Source organism: Pantherophis guttatus, chromosome 5 (assembly GCF_059756535.1).
Source record: "Pantherophis guttatus breed Tessera chromosome 5, ASM5975653v1, whole genome shotgun sequence".
Taxonomy (NCBI): Eukaryota; Metazoa; Chordata; class Lepidosauria; order Squamata; family Colubridae; genus Pantherophis; species Pantherophis guttatus.
The window spans coordinates 2024198-2046491 of record NC_142067.1 but is presented as its reverse complement, the minus strand read 5'-3'; the positions used below and the strand labels follow the sequence as shown (position 1 = coordinate 2046491).

General features: G+C 45.1%; 1 protein-coding gene across 1 annotated transcript in view; it reads left to right on the top strand.

Annotated features, from left to right (window-relative positions):
* The window catches only part of LOC117676466 (maestro heat-like repeat-containing protein family member 7), a 41458-nt gene that overhangs the window by 3501 nt on the left and 15663 nt on the right, over positions 1-22294 (top strand). The window contains exons 3-16 of the mRNA XM_087895702.1: positions 913-1043; positions 3710-3832; positions 5153-5226; positions 7532-7676; positions 8895-8990; positions 11274-11378; positions 12368-12503; positions 14855-14970; positions 15611-15763; positions 16100-16260; positions 18222-18351; positions 18904-19079; positions 20375-20512; positions 21449-21563. Coding sequence (XP_087751828.1) covers positions 913-1043; positions 3710-3832; positions 5153-5226; positions 7532-7676; positions 8895-8990; positions 11274-11378; positions 12368-12503; positions 14855-14970; positions 15611-15763; positions 16100-16260; positions 18222-18351; positions 18904-19079; positions 20375-20512; positions 21449-21563 — 1799 coding nt within the window. The remainder of the gene's footprint in view (positions 1-912; positions 1044-3709; positions 3833-5152; positions 5227-7531; positions 7677-8894; positions 8991-11273; positions 11379-12367; positions 12504-14854; positions 14971-15610; positions 15764-16099; positions 16261-18221; positions 18352-18903; positions 19080-20374; positions 20513-21448; positions 21564-22294) is intronic.

The following is a 22294-nucleotide window of genomic DNA, read 5'->3' as shown; positions in this document are numbered from 1 at the left end:
TAATTAGATAATCACAGGTTGTGAATGTATTTAAGAAAAGTACTGTAATGTATTCAGTTGATGATAAGATACCATTGTTTGAGGAGTTGCTTCCATTGTGCTATCATCGGTTGGATGGATCTGCTACCATCGTGGTTTGTGAACCAGAGTGAGTTTGTTATTCTAACCAACTCCTGTTTGTGTGGTAAGAAGATCTTTGTATTACTGGACTGATTTAACTGGCAAAGACTTGGATTGATTTAAAGACTATGAGATTGTTTTTTCCACTATAAAGTAAACTTTTGATAAAACAGTTTGCACATCTCTTATTCATTGCTCTCAGCAACGTTTCTCTGTGCTCTACACTCTGCTGGTTGGTAACACAACAACAATATCCTTAACAACACATGCGACCATCATAAATATGAACCACTAGCCAAACGTCCAAATTTTGATCACGTGACCATGGGGGGAACGTTATGACAGTCGTAAGTGTGAAAAACAGTCACTTTTTCCATCTCTGCCATAACTTTGAACAGTGATTAATTAAAGGTTGTAAGTGAAGGACTACCTGTAGACTTTCTGAGGAGAAATCTTCCCCACAGAATGTCCTGTCTAATAAGACATTATATGGAGCTATGATGATTTGTTTTGATTCCACAAAAATGTCCACCATCTTTCCAGAGTTGGTGGCATCACATTCCTAATGACAGGGCTGGCCAAAGATTTGAAATAATAACCCATGTTCCCATTTCTTCAGTTGGTTGAGGATCTCAAGAACCTTGGAGAAGGTTCTCCCAGGTCTACAGCTGTCACCCCTGAGCTTCTGGGATTTCTCTTCCCGTGGTTCTCCTCCTGGTGAGGTGGGGTCTTCCCTCACGTTGGGGGAAGGAATTAATTGACTCTTTCTCTCCTCCTACTTCTCCATGGTAGGGTTAGTCCCTGACCTCTCAGCCATGGCTACGATTTGGGAAGAAAATGATGGCCCTCAGTCTGCTCAGGAACCGGAGCTCTTCCTGTCCTCCTGGAGAAGCAGCATGGAGTATTTCAACAGCAAAAAAGAGGTATGGAGGATGCTCGTCTTCTTAGAATAACAGAGGTGGAAGAGACCTCGGAGGTTTTCTAGTCCAGCCCCCTATATCCATGATGGCGAACCTATGGCACGCGAGCGTTGCCCTAGTTCAGCTCCAGTGCGCGCCAGCTGATTTTCAGGCCTTCCGGGCAAACTGGAAGTCAGGAAACAGGCTGTTTCCAGCTTCTGGAGGACTCCAGGGAGGTGGGGAAGGCCCGTTTTTTGCCTTCCCCACACTCCAGAACCTTTCTAGGAGCCTGGGGAGGGCAAAAACGGCCTTCTCCCCCCGCCAGAGGCCCTCCAGAGGCCGGAAACGGCCCGTTTGCTGACTTCCGGTGGGATCGGAAGGCCGTTTTTGCCCTCCCCAGGCTCCTAGAAAGGCTCTGGAGCATGGGGAGAATGAAAAACGGGCCTTCTGGTCCCACTGAAAGTCGGCAAATGGGCCGTTTCTGGCCTCCGGAGCGGGGGGGGAAGGCCGTTTTCGCTCTGCCCAGGCTCCTAGAAAGGCTCTGGAGCCTGGGGAGGGCAAAAAAACAGGCCTACCGGGCCCACCGGGCCATCATGTGCAGGAGCGCAGGGGGGGGTGTCACTTGCACATGCACGGAGGGTGGGGCGCATTGAACTAAGGCTGTGGGCACATGTGCACATGACCCCCCTGTGCTCCCCCCTGCTTTTTGCACCCGACGGCAAAAAGGTTTGCCATCACTGCCCTCTATCATTTCAGACAAATGGCTGTCCTGTCTCTTCTTGAAGGCCTTCAATGATGGAGCAGCCACAACTGGGAACACCAAAAGAAGAGCAACAAAAATGATTATGTTGTGGATTTAATAAGACCAACACAACTTTTCAGGGTTAGCCAGAGACATTGTATATTGCGCAATAGGTTCAAAGCTCTCTACGTGAAGCGTTGAACAAAGACAGATATTAGGTACAATGGTTTTTATACTCTTCTAAGACAAAGGATTCTGTTAACTCAGCAGTTCATATGATCATATACATTTGTCATATTTAATTGACACTTCCCAATTACCAAGTTTCATATTATTCTTTGCCAACAGTCATAATTCTTTTTGCCAATTACTGAAGCATAGATTCAAATTATCTCTTGTTGATATTACATGTGGTCATCCTTTGATCTGTTTTAACCTTCAAACAAATATCTCTATCTCTGGCAACTGAGGGGCCCCTCTTGTAAATGTTTCTACTTCAAAGGAATTCTCTGCCTTTCAACTGGTTAATTGGCTTCCCTCAAACAAGCACATTTCCTTTCTTACAATACTATGAATAAAGAGGGCCCTTCAGTGATCATCCAGCTGGACCCGCATTTACCTACATTACTTAGGAGTTGGGGGCTAAAACATATGAAGAACGGTTGCAGGAATTGGGTATCTCTAATGAAAAGAAGGATTAGGGAGTGACATGATAGCAGTCTTCCTCTAAGGGGCTGCCCCAAAGAAGAGGGGGTCCAACTGTTCTCCAAAGCACTTGAAGGCAGGACAAATAGCAACAGATGGAAACTCATCAAGGAGAGAAGCAACCTGGAATTAAGAAGAAATTTCCTGTGAGGACAATTAACCAGTGGAACAACTTGCCACTGGAAGTTGTGGGTGCTCCAACGCTGGAGGCTTTTAAGAGGAGGCTGGACAGCCACTTGCCTGGAAATGTATAGGGTCTTTGCTTCAGCAGAGGGTTGGATTAGAAGACCTCCAAGGTCCCATCCAATTCTGTTATTCTGTGTTATATAAGGAGAAGGAAGGAAGAAGGAAAGAGGGATAGATGAGAGAGAAAAGAGAAGGAAGGAAGGAAGGAAGGAAGGAAGGAAGGAAGGAAGGAAGGAAGGAAGGAAGGGAAGGACCTAAATTCTAAATAATGTTCCTCCACTTGTGGATGCTCCATCACTGTAGATTTTCAAGAAGAAATTGGACAGCTATTTGTTCAGAATGGTAGACAGAGTTTCCTGCCTGAGCAGGGGGTTGGACTAGAAAGCCCCCAAGGTCCCTTCCCCCTCTGTTATTCTGTTCTGTTCCATCACCACCTCCTCCTCCTCTTCTTCTCCTTCTCCTTCTCTTCCTCCTCCTCCTCCTCCTCCTCTTCTTCTTCTTCTTCTCCTCCTTCTCCTTCTCCTTCTCCTCCTCCTCCTCTCTTCTTCTCCTTCTCCTTCTCTTTCTCCTTCTCCTCCTCCTCTTCGCCTTCTTCTCCTCCTCCTCCTCCTCTCCTTCTTCTTCTTCTCCTCCTTCTCCTTCTCCTCCTCTTCCTCTCTTCTTCTCCTTCTCCTTCTCTTTCTCCTTCTCCTCCTCCTCTTCTCCTTCTCCTTCTCCTCCTCCTCCTCCTCCTCCTCTCCTTCTTTTCTCCTCCTCCTCCTCCTCTCTTCTTCTTCTTCTTCTTCTCCTTCTCCTTCTCCTTCTTCTCCTTCTCCTCCTCCTTCTCCTCTCTTCTTCTCCTTCTCCTTCTCCTTCTTCTTCTTCTCCTCCACTATTATTTTAATTCTTCTTGGGAATTACTTGGGAAAACTCGTAAGTTTTCCCTCTAAGGGAATACTGAATGAACAGAAAGATACAGTCTGCTCGCTTAATTAAAAAATAATATTTTTTTTCTTTTAACCAATTCTTTTTTTTTTCCCCTCTCCCTCCCTCCCTCTCCTCCCAAATCCCCTTCCAGGATGACGTGATGAAGAAAAGTTTCTTTAAATTCTTATCCGTCCTCAGCAAGACAATCAACTGGATGCACATGACCGAATTCTTTCTCGACAATTTTACCTCAGATGTCGTGGGAGCCATCACTGTATGTCTTCGGTCTTTTCACCCGCCTTCCAGGGATGACTGTGGTCAAAAAAGTCAAGATGGCCCCCACAGAAGCGCAGGATGAGCGACACACACGATAAACGGGAAGAGCGTAGATCCTTCCCTTGGGGCCGCCATCTTGAAGTTTTTGACCTTGTCCTATAGACACCCGTTTCCTTCCATCTCTCAATGATTTCAGTCAAATTTCTGTTGCTAAGCGAGACAGCTGTTAAGTGAGCTTGGCTCCATTTTGCAAACTTTCTTGACACAGTTAAGCGAATCCCTGCAGTATCCCACGGTCATTAAGTGAATCTGACTTCCCCATTGCTGGTCAGAAGGTTGCAAAAGGGGAATCACGTAACCCCGGGACACTGCAACCGTCATAAATGTGAGTCAGTTGTCAAGCCTCTGAATTTTGATCACGTGACCACAGGGAATGCTGCAAGGGTCGTTAAAAATGGCCATAAGTCACTTTTCTCAGTGCTGTTCTAACTTCGAACGGTCACTAAATGAACTGTTGTAAATTGAGGATGATCTGTCTTGCCCAAATTGTATAAAAATTGTATAAAAACAAGATCCCGAAATCTCACAAAAAGGGATGACTATTCACCTTTTTCTTGTCTTTCAGAGATTATTAAAAAAAAAATCTGAAATTTCTAATCGTTGCTTTTCAACCTTGCCGGGAACGGATCCCTAAAATTAAGTTGGCTGGGAGACTCATCAAAGGGGAAAATTTTCCTTATAGACCCTTCCTGTGGTTCAGGGGTGGCTGGTTGGGGAATTCTTGGAGTTGAAGTCTACCCATCTTCAAGCGGCCAAGGTTTTGAGAAGCACTGCGCTAGATACTTGTCTTGGTGGATTTGTCAAGATCCAGTCCTGGCTGGGTTGGACTTGTTTCGATCTAAGCCTTGACCTCACCAAAAATTATCTGCTCAACCTTGTATCCTCAACTCTTAACAGAACCCAAAATTATCTGTTCAACCATGTATCTTCAACTCTTAGTAGAACCCAAAATTATCTGCTCAGCCTTGAGGCCTCAACTCTTAACAGAACCCAAAATTATCTGCTCAACCTTGTATCCTCAACTCTTAACAAAACCCAAAATTATCTGTTCAACCATGTATCTTCAACTCTTAGTAGAACCCAGAATTATCTGCTCAGCCTTGAGGCCTCAACTCTTAACAGAACCCAAAATTATCTGTTCAACCTTGTATCTTCAACTCTTAGCAGAACCCAAACGAGCTGAGGTCTTCAATCTTTTGAAGTTCTTCTTAGTGGAGCTGAGATGGTCTGACAGGGGACATGTCTTTTTCGTTGACAGGAGATGGTGAAACAAGAACTTCCAGAGCCCAACATTATCTGTCTTCAAGCAATGAACACCATCACTGACTTCAGGTAGATTTGCTTCTTCTAGTAGTTGACCTCATGTTGGTGGTCCAGAGCAGTCAAATCATCTGCCTCTGAACTTCTCACTCGCATTGATTAAAATAGTCTACTTTCGGTGTTCAGGAAAATGTTGGAATCACAGTAGATGGCCAAAGGGGAAAACAGTTGCTATAATAGATATTCGGTCTGTATTGATTTAATATGGAGAACCAGTTTTGTCTAGTGGTTAAGGTGCTGGCTTAGAACCAGGAGACAGTGAGTTCTAGTCCCACTTTAGGCATGAAAGCCAGCTGGGTGACTTTGGGCCAATCACCAGGAGACTCTGAGTTCTAGTCCTGCCTTATCCATAAAAAATGGTTGGGTGATGTTGGGCCAATCACTGGGAGATGGTGAGTTCTAGTCCAGTCTTAGGCACGAAAGCCAACTAGGTGACTTTGAGTCAACTCCTCTGTCTCAGCCCAACCCACCTTGTTGTTTTGGGGAAAATAGGAGGAAGAAGAAGAATTACGTAAGTTCGCCCCCTTGAGTTATTTTTAAAAAGAATGAAGGCAGGAATAAAATAATAAAATAAATTAAAATAATAAAATGAAAACAAAATAAAAAAAAATTGAAGCAAAATAAAGTAAAATAAAAACAAAACAAAGAATTAAAGCAAAATAGAATTGAATAAAATAAAATAATAAAAAGTAAAATAAAATAAATAATAAAAACAAAAGTAAATGAAAAATAAAAGTAAAATAAAGTAAAATAAAATAAATAATAAAAACAAAACAAATTACATTAGAATAGAATAATGTAAAGTAAAATAAAATAATAAAAATAAAACAAAACAAAATAAATAATAAAAACAAAATAAAAAAGTAAAATAGAATAAAGTAAAATAAAATATAAAATAAAATAAAATAAAAATGATAAAAACAGAATAAAATTTTTAAAAAATTAAAGTAGAATAAAATAATCCATTGTTTTTCCTAAGCTAATGCAAAAGGACTTAAGGATGGTGCCTCCCACTTGCTCTAATCCTTGAGCACTATTGTACAAAACACTATTGTGCAATTATAAAAATTTCCTTACTTTGACTTCAAGGCTGCAGGCAAGCTTGACCAACACCGAAGCGGCTAATAAATTCAAAGAAATAAATAAACAAATCACAACAGATTACAGAGTGATGATCTGCCTCAAATTGCCCAGCATCCAAAATATGTCGTAAATCGAGGACTATCCATCACCCTTGTGTTGTGTGGCTACAGGAAGAGAACCTCTGAGTCAACAACGGCTGCTGGAGTAATTTAGCAATCCCTTCTGGAAACAGGATGCGGGTTCGAACGAGGACAGTTGAAATACATTTGCTCTCCTAGTTATCATTAAGAAATCCCTAAGCAACAAGAGGAGCATGGGAACAGCTAAAAATATGCTGTTCAACGTCTTTGTTAAACTTTGCTACGCTTAACAAAATATTTTAATTTCTGCCCGTGGTGTATTTCCTTAGTTTAGAAGCCAGAAAGAAAATATCAACCTTCTTAATGGACCACAGTCCTAGTTAGTTCAGCAACTTTCTTCCAGCTTGGAAGAGGAGTCTCCAAACCTGGCAACTTTAAGACTTGTGGACTTCAGCTCCCAGAATTCCTCAACCAGCATGGACGCCAAGGCTGGCTGAGGAATTCTGGGAGATGGAGTCCACAAGTCTTAAAATTGCCAGGTTTAGAAACTCTTGTGTAAGATCATCACAGACGTATTCTGGTTTTGGCCAACTGTGGTGGGAACCCAACTTCGTCACCTTTGAAAATTGCAATGTAGCCCTTCAAAAGTTGGCTGATCCCATCCCTTGTGACTCATTCCCTCAAACCCTGGTTTTAGCAAGATGGGTGAACCCAGTTACCATCTCCCTCGCAGAGTGGGGACACACAGATAGTCCATTGATGAATAGTATCCAGTTACCATCTGGAACCATGATTTGTGTGCCTCTTCTGTTCGTGCCGGCTGGGAAGTTCTGGACACCAGAAGTCCACACGCCTTTAAAGTTGCCGAATTTGAAGAACACCTGAGCTATCAAATGACACCATCTCCCTTCCTAGACCCAGGTTCTGAACAGACCAGTTCAGACCTTAAAAATCTCACACTGGAGGTTTTGTGTGGTTTTGAGACTCTTCATTCTTCATCAGGAGTAACCAAAGGGGCCATTTTTTCATTCCAGCTTCTTGTAACTTTGCAAAGTGGTCAACAACTGTGAACTCTGGGGTGTGTTTTGCATTGTCCTCATCCGATTGTCTTACCGGGTCCCAAAACAATCAAGACTTCTTTTCATTTCCTCCAGCAAGAAGCACATCATGAAAAGCATGGGGTCCTACAAGAAGGGTCTTCTACTCCGGACTTTCTTCAAGAGTGTCTTCTCGTTGTCACCTGTGAAGGCAGGACAGGAAGAAGAAGGCGTGGACTCTTCTAATGTTCAGTACACAAAGGTACCCTGGTTTTCCAAGATTTGATTACTTGCTTACCATCATCGTGGATGTCTTTTCTCTATCTGCTTCTAGTAGTTGCTTCAGTGGAAATGTCTTGTATATGTTGATAGCTACCATGTTCAATGTTCAGTACAATGAACTTTTTTAAAAAATTTGATTTATATGCCGCCCTTCTCCGGAGACTCAGGGCGGCTTACAATGTGTTAAGCAATAGCCTTCATCCTTTTGTATATTTATACAAAGTCAGCTTATCGCCCCCACAAACTGGGTCCTCAATTTACCTACCTTAGAAAGGATGGAAGGCTGAGTCAACCTTGAGCCTACAAGGAATTTACAAAGCCAATCCTTCCTCAGCCACAGATTGACAGAGCAACCAGTCCAGGACATGAGAATTAGCAGTTCCATGGTGTTCACAGAATCAGAGAACTGTAGAGTTGGGCGGGACCACAAAGATCCACCAGGATCATCTAATAATCCATGATTGGGTAATTATGGCCCTTTATCACCTATGGACTTCAACTCCCAGAATCCCCCAGCCTGCTAGTCGCAAAATTAACTTAATTAGAATTGGACTGCTACACGTTAAGCCCATGTTCTTCATTAAACCAGGGGTAGACAATTTGAGCTTGGGGAAGGGAGAGAAGAAGTCCAAATTGGGCGAGAAGGTCCCATCAGACTTGTAGATAGAGCTAAGTTAAGAAATTTGGGACATTCCAATCAATCAGAATAGAGCTGGAAGGGACCTTGGAGGTCTTCTAGTCCAACCCCCTGCTCAAGCAGGAGATCCTAGACCATTTCAGACAGTCTTTTCTTAAAAACCTCCAGCGATGAAGCACCTACAACTTCTGAAGGCATAATGTCATTTATTCAGTTATTTCTCATAGGGGTTGATGATTGTAGAAGATTTCTAAGGTCCTTCCAGCCCTACAATTCTATATACAAGTCCACATGTATTGGCTGTGGATTCTGGGAGTTGAAGTCCACTCATCTTAAGGTTGCTAAGATTGAGGAACATTGTCCTACAACATCTGGAGATGATGTTGCCCTACCAGGCTTCTTGAATTGTTTGCAGGAGACATAATTGGCCACAAACCTTCAGTGCTGACCAGTTTTTGGACATTCGATAAAGAATTCAGAGGTCTCTTCCCCTCTGGACTGCTCATAGTTTACAAACTCTTTACTTCCTCAATCCTAAAACTTGCTCTTTGTATCTCCTAGAATCTCTTCATTGGAACCTACCAAGCCTTCAGCGAAATGCTCCAGCAATTAATGGTGGAGAATCCAATTCCTTCGGAGCTGGAAAGGATCTTGCAGGTACGTTATTTGGGAGGAAAATCTTATTATTGGTTCGTCACGCATATGTCAAGGAAGACTCGATGATCCAGGCCAAAGATTAAACCATGGCAACTGGATCAAAATTATTTTGACTCATGAAGTTGGTTGGATGAGCCGTGAAACGGCTCAGATTAACCAATTTTGCTCCTGTTGCCATGGTTTAACCTTTTTTAGATACTTTTGGCCTGGATGGTTGAATCAATCATTCAATCAATTGATTGGAATAGAGCTGAAAGGGAACTTAGAGGTCTTCTAGTCCAACCCCCTGCTCAAGCAGGAGACCGTCTAGCATTTCAGACAAGTGACTGTTCAGTCTTCAGTGACATATTGCAATACATTTTGGGGAGAAACCCGTGAAGTTGTTACGGCAAGAGTTGGTTCATTCCGATGACTCTCTGACTCGCTGCCTATCTGATTTTTTTTTTTATTTTGACCGATGAGGTTCGTCACGCAGTCAGCCAGATGTTCAGGCTGGATTCAGCATTTTTGCCCACCTATCGAGTCCTCCCCAAGGACCTCCAGGGATAGCCAGATGTGGATGTTTGATGGCGTTACAAATATTGTGGCAGGATGTCATCTGTTCCAAACAAAGCTGCCTTCTGCAATTGACCGATGGGGAATTTGTCAATGTCGATGGTGTTCAAGAGGTGGTCCAGATGTTTTGGGGTTGCACCCAAGGTGCCTATTACAACTGGTACCCCCTTTGCTTTCTTTTGTTCTATTTCTTTTTTTTTTTTTAATTTGATTTATATGCCGCCCTTCTCCGGAGACTCAGGGCGGCTTACAATGCTTTTAAGCAATAGCCTTCATCCTTTTGTATATTTATACAAAGTCAGCTTATTGCCCCCACAAACTGGGTCCTCATTTCACCTACCTTAGAAAGGAGGGAAGGCTGAGTCAACCTTGAGCCTGGTGAGATTCGAACCTGCAGAAATTGCAGGCAGCTGTGTTAATAACAGAGTGCATGAAACCACTGTACTACCAAGGCTCCTATTTGTAGGTCTTTGTATTTTGTGATCATCTCCAGTTTTTTTCTCTTCTCTTCCACCATCTCCAGGCACTGCCACATCCATTATCCAGTTTTTGTGGCTGTCTTATAAGCAGTTGTTATGTCTGGGGTGTTGTATGTCTGTGTGAATTTACCAGGGGAGGAGGGAGGACAGGGAGGCTGGATTTGAGTCTGTTGTGGCAATGCAATGATTCCTAACTCATGACATGTTTAACCCCGCCTTCCAGCTCAGCCTCTTTTTTTCCTACAAGTCCCTTCTGTTTTCTACTTCGGTACAATCAATACCCAAAATACAGAATTAGGCCATTGTGTTCAATGCAGAGTTTTGATGGCGCCATCAGGGTCCCCTTCTTGAGTTTTCAATGGCACATGTGATGACCTGGGGCACAGCACAGAGATAACACAGACAGCTGGCAGTTCAAACCGCCCCTTTATTGCTCCAAATTGCTCCCAAACGCTCCCGCCTTTCTGGCAAGTCCCAGAGCAAAGTGATGACACAGAGACACACCTCAAGCAGCCTCTGTCTGCAAATAGTCCAGCCCAATGCTGTGAGCACCACGGCTGCAAAGCAAGAAACCCAGAAAGAATGCAAGGAATCCAGGAAAGTTCATACGTCGGCACTCAACACTCCAGGAATTCAGCGTTTGTTCCCGACAAAGGCCCCTCTCCACAGTGTCTCCTTAAGTCTCAGTCCCCAGATGTGCCTTGTGAAGAGGGGCAGGGTGCTCTCCTCCCAAGTAACTGGATCAGCCTGCGCTGTTCTCACCTTCTCTCCACTCTCCATGCTCGAGGATCAGGAGTGAGTGGTCCTTGCTCATCGCCTGAGCTCTGGCTCTCATGCTCCCTGCGTAGCCTCTCTTGTCATCCTGCCCCAGTTCCTCCCTTCCTACAAGCCGTCCCAATCCTGAAAGGCCCTGGCCTGACTGGGTCTGCTCCTCCCCATTTTCCTCCCAAGCCGCCCCCTCGATCTCTATCTGCTCCAGTTCTAGATCGTCTTCCCCTGCAGATCCAGGCTCTGATGGGGGCATGACAGCAACCTTGTGGCCTCCATCTTTGACCACATACCGCAGAAACACTCCTCAACTGCTCCTAGTTGCTTTTAAATCACAGGGATTGCTCTTGGGGTCTTTTCCATGGACACTGCAGGTCCGTTTTGAGCTTCAGTGACCGCTAAGAGTGCCCAAGCAAGCAGGGACACCCCTCTAAAGCTCTGCTTTTTTTCCCCCTCTTCTCCTTCCCTTACTCCCACGTAGCTCATGGTTCCTTGGCTGCAGTCCCCGGAGGCTGACCTGCGCGAGAGAGCCATCTGGAGCAGCGCCTCACTCCTCAATTTTGTCGCCAACAAATTGCAGCTGGACGTGAGTCGCCACGAATCTGTCGCCACCAGAAAAGAAAAATTATGGATTACTCTTTTATCATTTATTCTATGCGTTTATCATTTTCGGTTTATTGTTGCATTATAGTATTGTTTGACAGTGTCACTCAACCTGGCAACTTTTAAGATGTGTGGGCCAGAAGTGGGTCTCAGCAGGTTCTGACCAGTTCTGGAGAACCGGTAGCGGAAATTTTGAGTAGTTCGGAGAACTGGTAGTAAAAATTCTGACTGGCCCCGCCCCCATCTATTCTCTGCCTCCCGAGTCCCAGCTGATCGGGAGGAAATGGGGATTTTGCAATATCCTTTCCCCTGCCACGCCCACCAAGCCATGCCACGCCCACCAAGCCACACCCACAGTAATAAAATTTGAAACCCACTACTGGTGTGGACTTCAATTCTCAGAATTCCCCAGGCAGCACAGTTGTTGCTAAGGTTTCTGGGAATTGAAGTCCATGTACTTGTAAGTGGCCCAATTGGAGAATGCTGGGAGTTCAAAACTCTGCAAAGATTTGGATCTATTTTGAATCTGCTCCATTTTGCCCCAAACACAGTGCTGGCTGGAAATGGTAGATCCCAGTTCAAGACACATAGAATGACAAGAGTTGGAAGGGAATTTAGAGGTCTTCTAGTCCAACCCCTTGTTCAAGCAGGAGACCCTACACCATTTCAGACAAATGGTTGTCCAATCTCTTCTTGAAAACCTCCAGTGTTGGAGCATCCACGACTTCTGGTGGCAAGCTGTTCCACTGGTTAATTGCTCTCGTGGTCAGGAAATTTCTCTTTAGTTCTAAGTTGGATCTCTCCTTGATTAGTTCCCATCCGCTGCTTCTTCTCCTGCCTTCAGGGGCTTTGGGGAATAGGTTGACCTCTTCTTTTTTTGTGGTAGCCCTTCAACACCACATCCCTTGCTACTGTGCAAAATCAGAGATGGCTCCTCCTGGCTTCTAACTCTGGTCCTTTCTCTCCCTTTAGACCAAGTCCAAGTTCTCTCACCTCGGTCATCTGGTAGCCATTCTGGGAATCTGCTGCGGTGATCCTATCAAGTCGATCTGTTCGAAGGCAGCCAAGAGCGTCCACCTTCTCCTCTCCATCGTGCTTGGCCAGAAGAGTAAGAGGGTCAAGTGGGAATCGAAGTCCAGAAAAATCCCCCGGGGTTACAGGCGCTCCTACAAACCATCAAATCCAGCCTCTCAGCTTAGTCCAGATTAAATCCCAAACAGATCTGGCCTCTCTTTATTCAGATCCAGTGAAGGGGACCTTCATTCCAACTGTGAGGATCCCCTAATCCTGTGTTGGCAAATCAATGGCACGCCTGCCAGAGGTGGCACACAGAGCAGGGGTGAAATGCTCCCGGTTCGGACCGGATCGCCTGATCCGGTAGCGATGGAGGCGGGTGGTTCGGAGAACCGGTAGCAAAAGTCCCTGCGCCCTCCCCACCATGCCCAGCTGAGCCGCGCGATCATCAGAGGCTTTTTTCTTTAACTTTTAAAAGAAAAATGCTTTTAAAAGTAAAAAAAAGTCTCAGATGATCGCGCGGCTCAGCTGGGATCGTCAGAGGCTTTTCAAAGCATTTTTTTCTGCAACCTCTTGGCTGAAGAGGCTGTAGAAAAAAAAATGCCTTTAAAAGCCTCTGACGATCCCAGATGACTTGCCTGATCGGCAGAGAGGCTTTTCAAAGCATTTTTTTCTGCAACCTCTTGGCCGAAGAGGTTGTAGAAAAAAAAAAATGCCTTTAAAGCCTCTGACGATCCCAGCTGAGTTGCCTGAATGTCAGAGAGGCTTTTCAAAGCATTTTTTAAAAAAGCCTCTCTGACGATCCCAGCTGAATCGCCTGATCGTCAGAGGCTTTTCAAAGCATTAGAAAAAAATGCTTTGAAAAGTTTTTTTTTAAAAGTTGGCCACGCCCACCCAGTCACATTACCCCCCCTCCCCCACCAAGCCACGCCCACAGAACCGGTAGTAACAAATTTTACATTTCACCCCTGACGCAGAGCCCTCTCTGTGGGCACACACGCCATCGCCAGCTGTTCTTCTGGTTTCCAGCATGCACATGCGCGCCGGCTGGCTGATCTTCGGGGGAACCAGAGTGCCAGAAAATGGCCTGAAAAATGGTCAAAAACACCCAAAAAACAGGCCAGGTTTTGGGCCATTTTTCGGGCTATTTTCAGGCCATTTTGGGGGCATTTTCAGGGTGTTTTCGGGACATTTTTTAGGCTGTTTTCAGGCCAAAAAACAGCCTGAAAACAGGCATGTGCACGCCGGCCAGCTGATCTTCAGGGGCACCAGAGTGCCAGAAAAACAACCTGAAAAATGGCCAAAAATACCCAAAAAACAGGCCAGGTTTTGGGCCATTTTTCGGGCTATTTTCAGGCCATTTTGGGGCCATTTTCAGGGTGTTTTTCAGGACATTTTTTGGGCTGTTTTCAGGCCAAAAATCGGCCTAAAAACAGGCATGTGCACGCCGGCCAGCTGATCTTTGGGGGCACCAGAGTGCCAAAAAACAGCCTGAAAAACGGCCAAAAACACCCAAAAAACAGGCCAGGTTTTGGGCCATTTTTCGGGCTATTTTCAGGCTGTTTTCAGGCCATTTTCAGGCCATTTTTAGGCATGTACTCGCTGGCCAGCTGGTCTTCAGATTTCTGGTGCTTTGGCACGTGCGAAGACCAGCTGGTCGGCATGCACACGTGCAGCAGCCAGGTGATCTTCGGGTCTCTGGAGCTCTGGTGTGCGCCCATGCACACACATGCACACACGTTTCGGTTTGGGCACTCGGTGCCGAAAAGATTCGCCATCACTGTCCTAATCCAAGGGCGGGGAACCATGGCCCCTTTCTGACTTGTGGACTTCAGCTCCCAGAATTCCTCAGCCAGCATGGAATTCTGAGCATGGCTGGCTCTGGAATTCTGGGAGTTGAAGTCCGCAGGTCATAAAAGGGCCGTCCTTCCTCACCTCTGCTTTAATCAATAAAAGCAGTGCCCGTTGCTAAGCGAGGCAGTTGTTAAGTGAGTTTTGTCCCGTTTTACGGCCTATCTTGCCACAGTTGCTAAGTGAATCGCTGCAGTTGTTAAGTGAATCACTCACGGTTGTTGAGTGAATCTGGCTTCCCCCATTGACTTTGCTTGTCAGACGTCGCAAACGGGGATGACCCCGGGACATGCAACCGTCATAAATACGAGTTAGTTGTAAGCATCCAAATTTTGATCACGTGACCACGGGGATGCTGCGACGGAAGTAAATGTGAAAACAGTCGTAAGTCACTATTTTTAGTTCCGTTGTAATTTCGAATAGTTATTAAATGAACTGTTGTAAGTCAAGGACTACCTGTACATCTCAAGCTAGTTTGCCAACCCAAGAAATGGGTTACGGGTGTTGTGTGAAGTCAGCCAGCTCATTTGAAAGGTCCAAGAGTTACACGGAGGTAAAGTATGATCAGTAACGCCCGATTCTGCTGTGTGCCAGTTGCAAAATTAGACCAGAAGAACGTCCACACCGACGTCATTAAGTGGAAGCACCAGGAATTTCTGGAGACGTGGAATCCGATGGTTTTTCTCAAAAATCCTTCCAGAGTCGCTGAGGTAAATGAACAGAGGCCCACACAGTGACCAGCAGGGGGAAGGGGAAGAGGAAGAGGAAGAGGAAGAGGAGGAAAGGAAGGGAAGGAAGGTTTAGGGCTATGGTTATGGTTAGGGAAAGAGAAAAGGAAAAGGAAAAGGAAAAGGAAAGAAAGGGAAAATGAAAGCAAAAGCATAAATGAAAATGAAAACGAAAGTGAAAGTGCGGGGGGAAATGAAAGCGAAAGTGAACAGAAAGGAAAGCAAAGGGGAAAGGTAAGGAAAGCAAAAGCAAAAGTGGAAGGAAAGGAAAGGGAATGGGAATGGAAGGAAAGCAAAGGAAAGGAGAAAGGTTTAGGGTTATGGTTAGGGAAAGGAAAGAGAATGAAAGTGAAAGTGTAATTGAAAACAAAAATGAAAGTGAAAGTGCGGGGGAAACAAAAGGAAAGGAAAGGAGAAAGGTTTAGGATTATGGTTAGGGAAAGGGGAAAAAAGAAAGTGAAAGTGAAAACGGAAACAAAAGTGAAAGTGCAGGAAAAGGAGGGCAGGGCAGGGCAAGAGAGGGAAGGGAAGGGAAGCAAGGGAAAGGAAAGGGAGAAGGGAAAGGAAAGGAAAGGAAAGGAAAGGAAAGGAAAGGCCCTTCTTCTTGCTCTGTCTTCTCCAGGTATTCAGCGTCTACTTCAGCCCCAGAGAGAAGACAGATTTCCTCCTGACTGTCCTGGATGGACTGACCGACGCCTGCAATAATTTCTCTTTGGCAGCTACAGAGTCTCTTCTTGCCAGCATTGCAAGGACCTGCGGCCCAGAAATGGAAAAGGTAAATGAGACCCCCCAAAGCCTGGGGAAGTCCCTGGATCCATCGCTAGAGTCCCCTAACAGCACCTATTTCCAGGAGCTTTGCTTACTCAACTATCTTAAAGCTTTTAGAGATCTTCAGGACAACCAATTTGAAAAACCACCTAGTGAGTTTTCCTTCATTCTTGAACAAAAGAAAAATTAATTGCTTCCTCCTCCTCCTCCCCCTGCCTCTCAAGGACAATCTCACTGATCATTACACCTTTTGGAGGAAGTTGAGTTTGAGGGAACAGGTGATTTCTTGCATGAGGGACAACTTTGCCTCTTCTTGAACCTTTCTCCCTCGTTGTCCTCTCAGATACCCGACATTATAGAAGGCATCTGCAGCCGTTTGAACCTGATCCCTCGGCCCAGCACCAGAAGACTGCTAATGAAGTTGGTGGGGTTGTTGGCAGGCAAGACTGAGCACTTAGATACCGTTATCTCAAGTCTTCTGGAACATTCCATCTCAACAGACAGGTGCCAAACACCTCCTTCCAGCCCTAGTACGAAAATTATAGCAATGATGTGTTTTATGGCAACTTCTGTTATTCCTCATTTGGGGCCTTAAGCCAGGATTTCCCAAATATGGCAATTTCCAGGGATGGAGACTTCAATTCCCAGAATTCCACAGCCTGTAGGGCCATTGAGGAGAATTCTGGAAGTTGAAGTCCACACACCTGGATAGTGCCAAGGTTGAGAAACAGTGCCTTAAGCCAACCCCAAGCATAAGGGTTGTCCACCTTCAGATGTATGGTTCTCATAACTCCCATAATTCCCAGCCCATGACATTCAGGAGTTGTGGGTTGGATGTATTTGGAGGACCCATCAGGAGAAAGCAAAATTAGACTGGGATTCAATCCACTCAGTATCTCTTTTGATGACCTTAACAAACCCAACCAATCAATTCTTCAATCAGAATGGAGCTGGAAGGGACCTTTGAGGTCTTCTAGTCCATCCCTTTGGTCAAGCAGGAGACCCTATGCCATTTCAGACAAATGCCTGTCCAGTCTCTTCTTAAAAACCTCCAGTGATGGAGCACCCAAAACCTCTGGTGGCAAATTGTTCCACTGATGAATTGTCCTGTTAGGAAGTTTCTCTTGAATTCCAGGTTGCTTCTCTCCTTGGTTAGTTTCCACCCAAGTCAGGGGGGTACATGTCCCATCACAACCCATACATGTAATTTGAGTCACTAGTATGTTATTGCTGGTTTCAGACATGTTTGTTTTGTCCCCAACCACACACACACACACACACCAACAGACGTTCAAGAGTTAAAGACCAAACCAGCCGGCAAAATCCTTTTCCTTATGATAACGGAACTTGGCAACAACCTAGTGGCTGGCTGCCAAGAGTTTATTATTTACAAAGAGGAGAGATAACTTCTCCCCACTTCTGGTACATCAAAAGAAACAGCTCAATAATTACGGAGTCAATCAAGTCCAGAGATAATCCAGCAAAGTCTATAGCCAAAAGTCTGGCAATGCAGAATGGCATGGAAGCTTTCAGCTTTGTTCGTCACAAGGTTTGACTGGCCACCACGCTCCCTTTTATATCCTGTGGGGTGTGGTCCAGTGACTCAGCCTAATCTTGGGCACGCCTTTTCTTCTGTTGCGTGCGCTTATCTCTGTGACGCTGGCGTGGATCCAGCCAAGACTCATTACCCTCATCACTGTCCACCTGTGGCTGCGTGGACGTGCTTGGCCCTGGCCCTATCTCTTGCCCTTCGGCGGACACCGAAGACATTGCCAGAGAGGAGGGTCCTGGAGAGGGAGGCCTTGCCAACTCCTCTCCTTCACTCTCGGAGTCCTCTCCTGCCGATGACACAGGCTCAGGTAACGGAGCCACAACAATGTTAAACCCAGGTTACGGGGGCAGGGGGCACAACATAATTGAGTTTTCTTAATATGGGCATTATATTAAGCACTTATATTAAGTACCTATATTACTATATGTCTAATGTCTATGTGTATTTACCCATGTAGTATGGCTGTAGTATTATTATTTGTCATTCTTATCATCTTCTTTATTCCTCCCTCTTAATATTATGATTATTATTATTCTGATAATCTACTGCATGTACACCAGAGACGAATTCCTTGTGTATCTAATCATACTTGGCTAAATTCAATTCAATTCAATATTATAAGCTACTTGTCCTTCAAAACAATGTGTAGGTTGAGTTCATACAATATGCTAGTCTAAGCCATTATGAGACCAGATAGCTAATGCTGGTGAGAACCTGAACATTTTCTTAGCATGTTGTGTGAACTATTCCAGCATCATAAGCTATTTTTTTAGTAGCTTAAAAAAAACCAGGTTCGTTGGTCACATCCATCTACTGGGAGGGACGTGAGTGATGTGCTCTTTAAGGAGAGAGAGACCAAGTTCTAACCAACATTCAACTTTGGCCATTCCTTCAACCTTCCTCCCATTTGCAGCAGTCCATCTGAGCTGTGGCGCTCTCTTTCGGCTGAGGAAATGATTGAAGAACAACTTCTGGAGAACTTGCTTACCAGGCTCCAGAGCCAACATAAGATGGAGCTGCAACCACCTTCTCTATCCATCTCTGTGAGTTGGACCTTGCCTTTCTTTCAGGGACAACTGAGGTCTAAGTCCTGGTTTCATTGAGAGAGTCCATCAGTTGGGCTTACTTTGGGCCAAATTCAGGGTCACAGAAATGGTTGGCCGACCTTGGACTTGTCCTCCCCTTCTACTAGTGGACAACCACTTGGTTTGAGAGTGCGGGCTGATGGGTAAAATGGGTTGGGTCAGCTTCAAACAATATACTTGCTATTTGTCTCTCTGGCCATTAGATGGAGCAAGAGAGCAACAACAGTATATAAAGATCGTATGTTGGGGGCATATTTGTCCCTCCGGCCACTAGATGGAGCAAGAGAGCAACAACAGTATATAAAGATAGTATGTTGGGGGCATATTTATCCCTCCGGCCACTAGATGGAGCAAGAGAGCAACAACAGTATATAAAAGTTATATACTGGGGCATGACAGTCCCTTCCAGCGCTATTCTGATTGCCCTGCAAAGGTAGACTGGATCTTGCTCTCAAAGCCCCCTCCACCCCTTTCCTTCTCCCCCTCCACCCCCTCCGCATCCCCCTGCAGTTGACCCAGGCTCTCTACGAGGTGATCTCCGTCCTGGAATCCAGGGACACCATCCAAGGCCTTTTTCCAGAGCTCCTGATGACCTTCCTTGTGGAGCTCCATTTCAGCAGCCAGAGGGACTCCCTGCCAGATGTGGACTTCCTCCAGCAGTGTGGACAGGTCAAAGGTCAAGTCAGGTGCAGTTTCATAGAAAAACCTCATCATCTCCCCACCCCCCCCAACCTTTTTTGGCATTACAGGTAGTCCTCGAATTGCAGCCGTTCGTTTAGTAGCCGTTCCAAGTTAAAACGGTACTGGAAAAAGGGACTTAGGAATGTTTTTCACACTTATGACCAGTGGTGGGATTCAGCCAGTTCGCACCTATTTGGGAGAACCACTTGTTAACTTTCTAAGTAGTTTGGAGAACCAGTTGTTGGAAGAAATCTTATTTTGTTTTTTTTCCACTTTACAGGGCTAATCCTGTAAGGAACTGAAACATTCTGGTGTTGTTTCTAGCCCTGCTTACAGAAACTGCCTCTCCGGTTAACCCTTATTACATTGTAACAGTAAGTGACATTGAGTTGGCCATGCCAACACAGTCACATGACCAACGAGCCACGCCTACCTAGCTGGTCATTAGGGCAGAGAACTGGTTGTTAAATTATTTGAATCCCACCACTGCTTATGACCCTGTGGAGATGTGATCAAAATGCAGACATCTGGCAACTGAGTCATGCTTATGACGGTTGCAACATCATGTGATTTACATTTGGCAACTGATTCATATTTATGACGGTTGCAGTGTCCCGGGGGTCGCGTGATCCCCTTTGTTGACCTTCTGACAAGCACAGTCAATGGGGAAGCCAGATTCACTTAACGGCCATGTGACTAATTTAACAATGGCAGTGATTCACTTAACAACTGGGACCAGAGAAGTCGTAAAAGGGGCCGAAACTCACTGAATGACTGTCTCTTTTCTTAGCAATGGAAATTTTGGCCACCATTGTGGTCGTAAGTCAAGGACTGCCTATACAGGTAGTCCTCGACTTACGACCATGACTGACCCCAACATTTATGTTGCTACGTGAGAAATTTCTTAAGTAAATTTTGCCCCATTTTGCAACTTTTCTTGCCACATTTGTTAAATGAATCGCTGAAGTCATTAAGTTAGTAAGATGGTTATTAAGTGAATCCGGCTTCCCCATTGACTTTGCTCATCAGAAGGTCGCAAAAGGGGATCACGTAACCCCAGGGATGCTGCTACCGTCATAAATGTGAGTCAGTGGCCAAGCATCTGAATATAAATCATGCAGCCACGAGGCTGCTGCAACGGTCATAAGTGTGAAAAACAGTCCTAAGTCACTTTTTTTTCAGTGCCGTTGTAACTCCAAACGGTCACTAAATGAAAACGGTTGTAAGTCAAGGACTACCTGAATAAGGAAGAGCAAAGGGCAACAGGCCTGAGCGAGTCCTCCTCTCCCCACTCCTTCAGTTTTGCCGTGGAGGCCATCAAGATGCTCCTCATACGGATCGGATGCCGGTACGAGGTGACATTCATGGAGAAGAAGCGGGGATGGTCGATGCTACAATGCAGCAGGGAACTCCTGCAGGGCAGCGCCCTCCTGGCCAGGTGAGTTTGCCACAGAGAACACAGCCAAGGGGGTGCCGTTCACCTGTGATTCTTCAGTTGCAAAGCCGGAAGCCCAAGTTTGAGACCCGAGCGTGATGCGATGGGTGAGCTCCCATCCTCAGCTCAGCTCCTGCCCTCCTAGCAGTTCGAAAGCATACAAATGTCGGTAGATCAATACAGGTAGTTCTCAGTTCATTTAGTGACTGTTTAAAGTTACAACAGCACTGGAAAAAGTGATTGATGATCATTTTTCGTACTTATGACTGTTGCAGCAGATCACGTAATCAAAATTCAGACACTGGGCAACTGATTCATATTTATGACGGTTGCAATGTCCTGAGCTCATGTGATCACCTTTTGCAATCTTCTGGCCAGCAAAGTCAATGAGGAAGCCAGATTCACTGAATAACTGTGTTACTAACTTAACAAGTGCAGTGATTCACTTAACAACTGTGGCAAGTAAGGTTGTAAAATGGGACAAGCATCACTTAACGACTGTCTCATTTGGCAACAAAGCTTTTGGGTTCAATTGTGGTCATAATACCTGTAATCACTTTCAGAAATTGCTTATTTAACTCTCTTAAGGCTTTTAGAGATCTTCAGAAAGACAAATTTGAAAAGCCACCTGGTGAGTTTTCCTTCATTCTTGAATAAAAGAAAAATTAATTGCTTCCTCCTCCTCCTCCTCCTCCTCCTCCTCCTCCTCCTCCTCCTCCTCCTCCTCCTCCTCCTCCTCCTCCTCCTGTCTCTCAAGTACAGTCTCACTGACCATTACAATAGCAGAACTTTTTGGAGAAAGTTGAGTTTGAAGGATTTCTTGCATGAGGATCAGTCAGAGGACTACCTGTACAGATTCAGGAGAAAATGTGCTAGAGAACAAGCGTAAATATGCTTTTTTTCCCCAGGGTGGCAATGATGTCTTTCTGTATTTTTCAGAGCCATGCTGCATTTTTGCTGCCCTGAGATTATCAGGGTCCTGGATTTGCTATTTTCTGTCCTCAGCAAAAACAGTGAAACACACAAGCCGACAATCATTGCCGTCTTTGTCGAGGTAAGGAGCGTGTGGGAAAAAATCAGGTGTGTGTGGTTTATAGTTTACTTTGCACCCAGCAGAGACATCCTCACAACCAACCCCACTATTCAGATCAGAACAAATACATAGATCGTTCAATTCAAGCTAGCAGAAATAAGCTTGATGTTTATTTACTAAACCTCAGCAAACATTAGAAAAGATTACCTGGCAAGAATTAAAATGGGCAAAGAATTTAATATTGAAAAATCTACATTACCTACCTCAGTTTCTCAATCTTGGGCACCCTCAGGTGTCTGGACTTCAGCTCCCAGAAATCCCCAGTCAACATGGTTGTTGCTGAGGATTCTGGGATTAAGATAAAGAATTTCTCTTGACATCAATGTTGCAACCCTGAATGTGCCCTCCCTGCCCTTATCCCAAGAATTAGGGATGGTCCTATCTGAGGCACTTCCTCAAATTACCTTTCTGCTTTGGGTCAGATTTCTCTTATCCAAATGTCGCCTGGGCTACAGCTCTTCCTCAAGGTTATTCTCACGACCCCTTAGAGCAGGAGACATCTCTGGGTTCTTGGTTCCTCTCTTCTCTTCCTGTGAATTTTTTTCTGGCAATTTCCAACATGGGGTTATCTGACTTTCTGTCACTTCTGCTATCCGTCACTCTGGACTGATGGAGAATGGTGAAGAACGTCAAACCCTTCCATTGCATTGGTGACCTCGTTTGAGTCTAGAACAAGGTCTCCAAACCTGGCA